This window comes from Oreochromis aureus, linkage group 5 (genome assembly GCF_013358895.1).
Source record: "Oreochromis aureus strain Israel breed Guangdong linkage group 5, ZZ_aureus, whole genome shotgun sequence".
Taxonomy (NCBI): domain Eukaryota; kingdom Metazoa; phylum Chordata; class Actinopteri; order Cichliformes; family Cichlidae; genus Oreochromis; species Oreochromis aureus.
The window spans coordinates 11,433,195-11,443,182 of record NC_052946.1 but is presented as its reverse complement, the minus strand read 5'-3'; the positions used below and the strand labels follow the sequence as shown (position 1 = coordinate 11,443,182).

Here is a 9,988-nt window from a genome sequence, read left to right as displayed (position 1 = left end):
ATTACGTCCAGATGAACAGAATCAACTTTTTCGGATTACTTTCTTGATCTTGAAACGATGGGTGTCAATTTTATTGTCACTTTGCTAAGTGTTTAAATAAGTGTCGATTGGACTCACTCTCCCAAATTTCCACAAGCTAGCAAATATTATCTTTGTGGTTCACAGTACTCACAGCTTCCTGGACATTGAGCTCAGAGCAGTTGACCAATATAAGAAAACACACACATACGTGTCCCTCCCACAGGGCACTGAGAGTTTTGCTCTGCACTGAAGTCAGCCAGTGTTCAGTCAGAGTTTGGTCATGTCTGGACTGTTGGGTGTTCGCCTGCTGCTGCTGTGGGGCTGCGCCTGCCTCTGGCTGAGCAGCTCAGCCTCGGGAGCTCTGGTCATCTCCAGGCACAATGAAGCCATACAGGTAACGTCAAACATTCTTGTGATATGAAATTGAAATAACTTTGTGGCATGATTTTGACAGCACTGACCTCAGAAAAGTAGTCCTATGATTTTATTTTTTTTTAAACCCCAAACCCTTAAACACAAACTGTGTCTGAGTTTTTTGTAAGCTTTTTCTTACAACTTACTTCATGTAATCTCCGTAATATCCTGTGTGTGTATTTCAGGAAAGAAGAGGCGCTGCCAGATCACTGCAGGTACTTGGCAAATTATTCACACAGTCTCTTTGTCTTAGTGAAAACATCTCATTAGTTTTTAATCACTGCTAAACATCAGTTTCTGATACTGCGTCATAACAGCTCAACTTCAACATAACACAAATCACACTATTTTTAAAGATATATCTGCTGGTAAACCAATAACAATATAAATATGCAGTGGAAATTAAGAGCTTAGTGCAGCCTTATAATTTTTTAATGTAATTCAACCCCTTTCTTTTTCCAACAGAAAAGAAGTACAAATGAAGTAATGGTAAGAAATGTATCCATTCATATTCCTGGTGATGATAATGGTGATGAGAGATAATTGATTTAATTCAGATTAAAAAATCAGATTCATAGAGAGAAACCCATTTTTATCTTCTTACATTTCCTTCTGTCTCTCTGTCTCAGGTGGAGGTGTACAGTGTGACAGTGGACTGCACTGTGACCTCTCGTTTTGCCCACACTGTCATGACCTCCAAGGCGTTCAACAAAGCAAACTCGTCACAGGAAATCTTTTTTGAAGTGGAGCTGCCCAAAACTGCTTTCATCACAAACTTCAGCATGTTAGTCTGTTTCCTCTCTAATCGTTCTGATAGTTTTTATAGGACAGTCCTTCATTTCACAGCTGTGCTCCAAAGCTGAATTTGTCACTATCATGGTGTCAATTTATGTGCTTTACATCCCTCATGTCTATCTCCATCTTTGTGCCTCACAGGGAAATCGAGGGTCAGGTGTATGTCGGAGAGGTGAAGGAGAAAGAGAAAGCTAAGAAACAGTACGAGAAGGCTGTTTCCTCTGGACAGACTGCTGGACTCGTCAAGTGAGTCGTCCAGATGAACCATAAACACAGATGGTGTAAATTCACTGGAGCAGCTGTCAGATGTCTCTGTGCTGTTTTCTTGTTGTTGTTTTTCCCAGGGCTTCTGGAAGAAAGATGGAGAAGTTTTCAGTCTCTGTCAATATTGCAGCTGAAAGCAACGTGACCTTTGTCCTGACATATGAGGAGCTCCTTCAGAGGAAACTGGGCCGATATGAGCTTTTGACCAGAGTCAAACCCAAAACACTGGTTCAGGACTTTCAGGTGAATCCATGTTTGATTAGATTTTCTATTCCTTGTATCTGGCTGTAGTGCTTTCAGTGGGAGAAACATTTTGTCACTCATCAAAAAGTATCTTTGCACAATAACTGAAATTAGCCCACTGAATGAACAGTGGGCTGTGAGGTCATTCACTGATCAGTGATCAATGGTCTTTGATAAGTGGTTGCTGATCAATGGTCATGACAATTTGCATATTAATGATCAAGGAACTGACCTCACAGCCCGTTGTTCATTCAGTGGGCTACTTTCAGTTATTGTGCAAAGGTACTGTTTATAAGGTTGGACAAACATGCAGTCAGCTGAGACTGAAGAAGTGACTTGGATGAGTGACAAAATGTTTCTTGCACTGAAAACAGTACATCCAGATGAACAGAATCAACTTTTTGGGATTTCCTTACCTGGATGATTCAGCATGCATTAAGACATTTTAACCCTCTTAGGTTGATTTCCTGATTTACATTAGAAATGATCTCCTCTCTCTATGTTTGCCTTTGTGGAAACAGATTGTGACAAACATCTATGAGCCTCAGGGCATTTCTTATGTTGACGCCCATGCAACCTTCCTCTCGAATGAGCTGCTCCCTCTGGTGGAGAAAACTGTCACAGACAGAAAGGTACCTTCATACAATTGATGATCATCTATAATGAACTTTCTGATTATTGCGCTGCATTTTATTGCATGGTTGAATCTCAGTTGGGATCATAATTGTGTATGTATTATTCCCATTTTAGGCGCATATCTCCTTCTCACCAACCATGGAGCAGCAGAGGAAGTGTCCAGGTTGTGATGGAACACTTATTGATGGAGATTTTATTGTCAGCTATGATGTGAAGCGAGAGAAGAACCTTGGGGACATACAGGTCAGTGAAAGCTCCAAGTGCTGAAGAAGATCAAATTGAAAAAGTGATTTATTACACTGTTGTTTTAAAATTCATTACTTTTTGGAATGTGTCTCTTCTTCAGATTGTAAATGGATACTTTGTGCACTTCTTTGCTCCTGAATTACCCAAACTCCCAAAGAATGTGGTCTTTGTGATTGATACAAGTTCATCAATGAGAGGAAGAAAGATGGAGCAGGTAAGAAGTTGTTCTGACCCCTGATGTGCTTCTAATATGTCAAAGTTCACGTGGACACACATCATTCTCTGACTCTTTGTAGACAAGAGAAGCTATGCTGGCCATTCTTCAACAAGTCCATGAAGACGACCACTTTGCCATCGTCAGGTTTGATACTGTTATTGAAACCTGGAAGGATTCACTTACCAAAGCAACAAAGGAAAACATAACTGAAGCCATGGATTACATCAGAAGATTATATAGCAGAGGGTGTAAGAAATACAAAAAAACAAGCAAACAAAACAAAAAAACCAAACAACTAACAGCACAAAAACATTAATAGTTTATGCATTTTAAAACATGAATTGTGTTTTCCTTTTAGGGACCAATATTAATGATGCAGTGTTGACCGCTGTAAACATGCTGGTCAAAGACAGACAGATGGAGAGGCTACCAGAGAGAAGTGCAGATATGATTATATTACTGACTGATGGAATGCCAAGTGTGGGTAAGTATGTAGAGTGCAAACATACTGTAGGACAGATTATGTTTGTTCAGCATTTAACATTACATTGCATTTAGCATTTTTATCTTTGTGTGTTGCATGCATGCATTTGTAGGAGTGAGCAACATTGGTAAGATCCAGGAGAATGTGCTTACAGCTATTGGGGGAAACATGTCTCTGTACTGTCTTGGATTTGGAAATGATGTGGATTATTCCTTCCTGGATGTGATGAGCAGACAAAACAAAGGCCTGGCCCGCAGAATCTTTGAAGCTTCAGATGCTGTTGCTCAGCTCCAGGTGCGAGTTCCTCTTCCACACTAATCTGTGTAGCTCCCTTATTTAGAAACCTTTAGATAATAATAATAATTTGTTTCTTCATTAAAAGGTTGAGTGTGTTGCATCTGAAAACAAATATATCTATGCAAACACCTCTCCTCTCCTGCGGCGCACTTTGCTCTACCCCCTTCTCCTCTTAGGTGTCCCATTCAGATAATATATACAGCCCACAACAGCCCACAACAACCCAGACAGTTTGAATTCATTTGAAAGCCTGACTCTTAGCCAATACAATGCAGAGCAGCTACCTAAACTCTACTCTCACAGAGGTTGAGAGTAGAGTTTGGTCCCCTGCACCCTGTTTCTGGCTCCCCTGCAGTGTTGGGCAAGTTACTTTCAAAAAGTAATTAGTTATAGTTACTAGTTACTTCTTCAAAAGTAACTGAGTTACTAACTGAGTTACAATATTATAGAAGTAACTAATTGCTGGGAAAAGTAACTATTGTGTAACTTTGAAAAAAAATGTCTAACTCCTTGGGTCGAGGGTATAATTGTTGTTATTTTACCTCTACAGTTCACCTTTAAAAATTATTTATCTTGCCTTGTTTGGTATCATTCTTTTCAGCACAAATTATTTGTGCCACTCCAAAGAATAATCATATCCACTATAAGATAAAGGAGCACATCACAAGCCTGATACATGCAGGCATGACAGCAGGAGATGTATCACTCCTCCTGGAGACAGCGTTTACACTGCAGTCTGCCTTTGGTGGCTTTTTGGCAGCAACTATGACATTCACCAGTCGCCTCATTGTTCTGACACACAAAACAAAACTATCGACTACACTACAGTATTTTTTTTCTTATCATGACTTTTATCATTTTTTAATCCTGACTCTGGTTTTACTTGGCCTATCAACACAATTTATATAGCATTATAGCATTATATAAGATGCTATATGGTGTATAGCATCTTGTTTCTATGTCATCTTAAACTACTGCTCTGGGCAACGGCCCATGTCGCCCATATCAAAAACCGCCACTGACTGCTCACACCCCATTATAACTCAAAACGAGTTTGTTGCTTTTAAAAGAAGCTTTGGGTTTCATATGTACTGCACTGGAATGATTTAAATTAAGTCTATCTAAAAGACTCTAATTTGGCCATGTAAATGGGGAATCCTCTTCACAAAGATTAATTATGGAGTTCCACAGGGTTCTGTGCTCGGACCATTTCTGTTTACATTATACATGCTTCCCTTAGGCAGTAAAATAAGAAGGCATAGCATACATTTTCAGTTCTATGCAGATGATACCAAGCTTTATCTATTAGTGAAGCCAGATAACACACACTAATTACTTCAGCTGCAGAAAAAAACCTAAAGCCATAGTTGTTTTTGACCAGGATATGTCCTTAAATGTGCATATTCAACAAACATGTAGGACTGTTTTCTTGCATCTTCGCAATATCTCTGAAATTACAACTATTGTGTTTCAGAATGATGTTGAAAAACGAGTTCATGGATTTCTAACTTCTAAAAAATCTCACTAAAAGCCTTTAATTAATCCAAAATGTTGCACTGAGAGTACTGACTAAAAACAGAGAATGTATTTCTCCCATACTGGCTTTTCTTTACTGGCTCCCTGTTGCATCCCAAATCAAATTCAATCTTCATATACAAGGTGTTAAATACTCAGGTCCCAGCTTCTCTTAAAGACCATAAAAGAAGTAATGTAGCACCTCAACAGCACTTTGCTCTCTTACTTGTGGTTCCCAGGTTATTTAAAAGTAGAGTGGGAAGCAAAACCTTCAGTTTTCAGGCTTCTCTTCTGTGGGTTCGATTTCAGGAGCCAGACAGACATTGTCATGATTTCTTAGATTTTCATTTAAAGCACTGCAGTTATGTCCTATTCCTATGAATTATATGCTGTCACTATTTCATGCTGAGTTTACAATAGAAAATTGGAACATGCAAATGTGATAAAGTGTGTGTATTTATTTCAGGGTTTCTACGACGAAGTGGCCAGCCCTCTACTTTTAGAGGTGGACATGCATTATCCTGACAATGCAGTGGATTCTCTGACCACCAGCCACTTTAGCCAGTTGTTTAATGGCACAGAGATTGTTGTGGCTGGTCATTTAATGGACAACGACCTTGACAACTTCTTGGTGGAAGTGGTTGGACAGGGGGTGAGGAAAAAAGGAAAAACAAAAGAAATGGCAGAAACATTGAGATATTGAGTAGATATAGCCTATATTTATTTGTTTTACTCTGATTTATATGCATTTTATCTTTTGTTTCCCCTGTAGCTCGAAGAAGACTTCAGAGTCCAGGATCAGGTCAGTGCCGCAGACTGGGATGTTTTTTACCCAGACGAGGAGTACATCTTTGGAGATTTTACCGAGCGGTTGTGGGCCTACCTCACTATCCAGCAGTTACTGGAGAAGAGGTCAGTTTAAATCAGTTCAGTTCGATTGCTAAGGCACATTGTTCTCAGAAGAAATATGGTATGATATATAGTCTTTGATGACATTTATTCTTTTACCAGGACGCTCATTTTAATGATTTGATGTTCTTTTATAGATTTCCCTGTAGTAATACATATATTTTCCTTCTGGCAGCAAGAGCGGTACACCAGATGAGAAAGCCAACACAACAGCCAAGGCCCTGGATATGTCCCTGCAGTACAGCTTTGTCACCCCTCTCACATCCATGGTTGTTACCAAGCCCGAAACCGAAGACTCAACAAGCAGCCCTCTTATTGCTGACAAGCTGACTGAAGGTACCTGGAGAAAACAGAGTTTAAAAATGTAAAACACTGGACTGGTTGTATGTCTGTGAAGGTTCTCAGTCATCCAGGTCATCGTAGTCTAAGGAGCTTGGAAAGAAAAGCGTCTGGACTTCTTTAAGTTGCTTGAAGACGTTTCACCTCTCATCCGAGAAGCTTCTTCAGTTCTAAGGGTCAGTGGTGGAGAGTCCCAGATTTAAACCCAGTGGGAGAAGCCATTTACGTCCACTGTGAGCGACCATCTTTGAACAGAGGTGGTGGTTTATGACACCAACTGTCTGCCATCTATAATCCAGTTTTGAGATCCCTTCCCAGACACCTTAACGCCCACTCACATCCTGGGCCATCTGACCTCAGGAAATCACATGATAGGGTGGGGCCAGGTTTCACAACGAGCTCACCCGAAACCCTGGCTGATTGGGACCCACACCCGCTTTCACACCTTGGCTCATGTGATTAGGTAGAGGATCATCAGGGGGTCCTTTTGTCCCTATTTGGGGGGAAACTCCCACTGGGTTTAAATCTGGGACTCTCCACCATTTGACCCTTAGAACTGAAGAAGCTTCTCGGATGAGAGGTGAAACGTCTTCAAGCAACTCAAAGAAGTCCAGACGCTTTTCTTTCCAAGCTTCTAGACCACTGGACTGGTTTTTTGTTAAAGAGACAAAAACTATATTGATTGATGAATGGGAGGTGTGTGTGTGTGTGTGTGTATGTGAAGTGTCACTTTGAAATGGCTGCAGTCAAGCTTTACCACAAAAGCAAAGCATGGCTGCAGCTCATTCATAAAGAGAACTGGTGACTGAGTTTACATTTTCCACATATTATTCCTCTTTAGTGAAGTATACCAGCAGAAGCTGGAGCTCCAGTTTAAAACAGTTATCTGTCTGTTTTTTCTTACAGAGCAAAGACAGCAGGCTGAAAAAATGGGTAAGTGATTTTTTTTTTTACGATAAATCACAAAAAAGATTTATGGGATACAGTCAATTTGTTGATTTGCATTTTATTCTCCCTGTTCAAAGGATATAATTATATACCCGCGCAGTCGTATCCACAGCATTACCAGCCAGCACCCACATATTTTGGTAAGTACATCATATACAGTTCAGATAGGATAGATTGTGCTCCAGCTATGATGTCTGACTTTGCTGATATTGCCATTTCCCAAAGATATTCATACATATAATTTCATTTTTGAAACCCTGACAAGCCTCCCCCTGCTGGCCATAAGAGTGACAGCAGATTTAAGATATCTCCATTTACTTCTCTTTTTGGACCCAGAAACTATCTCCATCTTTAATATAGAGCCTGTGATGGACAGATTTGTTTTTGAAAACAGTATCAGTGTTTCAAAACACTGACAACAACACTTAAGATTATGTAGCTGGAACTAAAATGAAGTAGATGGATGTGGTTCCACCCATGAGTGTGGACTTCTCATGGGTGGAACGTCATGAACGTCATGTTGCTTGTGTGTTTTTCTGCAATATGTATTTATTCCTGTCACTGTATTCTGGGGCCCCTGCAGTGGATGGAGATCCTCACTTCATGATAGAGCTACCAGACCGAGGTGATGCTTTGTGTTTCAACATCAATGACAAACCAGGAACCATTTTCAACCTGGTCAGAGACTCAAATTCAGGTCAGACCCGTGTACACAAATGTCTTAAGACTTAGGAAATGCAGTCTTAGTGTCGTCCTTGTTCTTTTTCTAATTTTGTAGATCCAAAACTTTTACTGATATTTTTTCCTCAGTTTACACATGAGTTATGCAATATGTGCCAGAAAGTCCGGACATCATGTGACTGACTGGATCCCACTGTCTCCAGGTATTTTGGTGAATGGTGAGATTATTGGAGACAAGAAAACTCCCCCTGATGGGAAAATAAACACCTATTTTTGGCGTTTTGGCATTGTCCACCAGACCCTTGGGGTCAGGCTAGAGGTGAGCACTGAGGACATCTCGCTGTTCCAGGACGGCAAATGGGTCAAACTGCTTTGGTCTGACGCAGCCTCCATTAAAGGATCCAAGTGAGTGATTACATTGTTAAAGTCACAGCAACCAACCCCCCCATATATAACATCTTATGTCAGGTAACCTCAATATACCACATGACAGGTGAGGCAAGGTCTCACAGTGGTTTCTCTCAAAAGGTCTGGTGGTAATGATCCACGGCCTTTTTCACACTTTGGCTCATGTGACTATGTGCATGATTAATCATGAGCCAACGATCACCTCCTAAGGCACAGCCCTCACTGTGGTTTAAATACCTGGGACTCTCCATCTTTTGGTTTTTGAATCAAAGACGTTTCTTAGATGTGAGATGAAACGTCTCCATGACACTTAAAGAAGTCAGGCTGCCTTCTTTTCAAGCTCTTATGATTGATTTTTATTCTTTCTCCTACAGTGTGGATCTTCTTGTGACCAAGGATCGCAGCCTAACAGTAACACTAAGAGATTCAGTTAAGTTTGTGATTTTGCTTCACAAAGTGTGGAAGAAGCACCCGTACCACCGGGACTACTTGGGTTTCTACACCCTGGACAGTCACCTCCTGTCCCCTGGTGTTCATGGCCTGCTAGGTACAACATGACACATTTCTTCTCTAAATTTGTGGTTTATCACTGATATTTTTAAGATATTTCTATGTTAATGCAATTATTAATAAATAATATTTAACAACAATATAGGACCAATAATCTCTTGTGTGAGCAAAACAAATACAGCAAAACTCAAAATATTTAGGTATAATTTAAAATTCCCAGTATTGGAAAGGGTCCAAATTCAAATATTTTTATAATTTAAATGGTTTACCATCCTCCAGGTCAGTTCTATCATGGGATTAACTATGAGGTGGCAGACTTGCATCCAGGAAAAGTCCCAGAGAAACCAGATGCCACCATGTACGTGAAAGGACAGGAGCTCAATGTAACCAGGTACACTAAAGACTTCAGTCTGGAAGTGTTTGCATGCAAAATGAATTTTAAATGTGTTGTTGTTATGTCTGTGCTCTCCCAGTGTGAATTTTCTAAATGAAACATCTCTCTGTCACAGAGGCTGGCAGAGGGATTTCAGGGGCGATGTGAAGAACGGAGAAAATGTTCCGTGCTGGTTCATTCACAATAATGGGACTGGCCTCATTGACGGACATGTGACAGACTACATTGTTTCCGGCCTTTTTAAATCTGTTTAAGAAGAGGCCACACAGCCGCACCAGCTGCTGAAATCATCAAAATGCAATTTGTTTAAATAAATATTCAAATCCGCAGACACTTACAGCACCAATAACCAGCAACCAACACAAGACAGCTTTCATTCATAGTGCTGTATACATAATAAACTTAACAGTGTCAAGTACTTGGAGACTGTCTCAGTGTTTCCTTGTATTAAAATATGTGCAAAACAGTCATTAAAGATGTGCTCAAGATTGGCCAATATGTGTCCCTTTTTCATGGTTTCAAACACTGTTCGTGTTTCACTTTCAAAACAGGGATGGGCAATTAATTTTCCCTACGGGGTACATGAGAAACTGGGACTGTTGTTGAGGGCCGCAGTTCTCTTTATAACTGTAATCTCAGCTACTGGTAAGAGTGGGTGTTATAAGTG

General features: G+C 40.3%; 1 protein-coding gene across 1 annotated transcript; it reads left to right on the top strand.

Moving 5' to 3' along the window:
• The first annotated feature begins 231 nt into the window (after positions 1–231).
• LOC116330181 (inter-alpha-trypsin inhibitor heavy chain H3-like) lies at positions 232–9,817 on the top strand. Its single transcript, XM_039612408.1, has 22 exons — positions 232–415; positions 621–650; positions 901–924; positions 1,065–1,219; positions 1,372–1,476; positions 1,575–1,737; positions 2,259–2,369; positions 2,488–2,616; positions 2,720–2,833; positions 2,916–3,084; positions 3,195–3,320; positions 3,433–3,614; positions 5,599–5,784; positions 5,905–6,044; positions 6,217–6,377; positions 7,287–7,313; positions 7,406–7,468; positions 7,912–8,025; positions 8,213–8,414; positions 8,792–8,964; positions 9,207–9,318; positions 9,437–9,817. The coding sequence occupies exons 1-22, from the start codon at positions 302–304 to the stop codon at positions 9,573–9,575; spliced, it is 2,739 nt and encodes a 912-aa protein (XP_039468342.1). The 5' UTR covers positions 232–301; the 3' UTR covers positions 9,576–9,817.
• The last annotated feature ends 171 nt before the right edge of the window (positions 9,818–9,988 follow it).

What these genes read in the sequence shown, in the direction of transcription:
- LOC116330181 (XM_039612408.1), top strand. Translation starts at nt 302, where the DNA reads ATGTCTGGACTGTTGGGTGTTCGCCTGCTGCTGCTGTGGGGCTGCGCC. An exon ending in AGAACCTTGGGGACATACAG is followed by an intron (nt 2,617 to 2,719) that starts GTCAGTGAAAGC and finishes TCTCTTCTTCAG; the next exon opens with ATTGTAAATGGATACTTTGT. An exon ending in ACAGCAGGCTGAAAAAATGG is followed by an intron (nt 7,314 to 7,405) that starts GTAAGTGATTTT and finishes CCCTGTTCAAAG; the next exon opens with GATATAATTATATACCCGCG.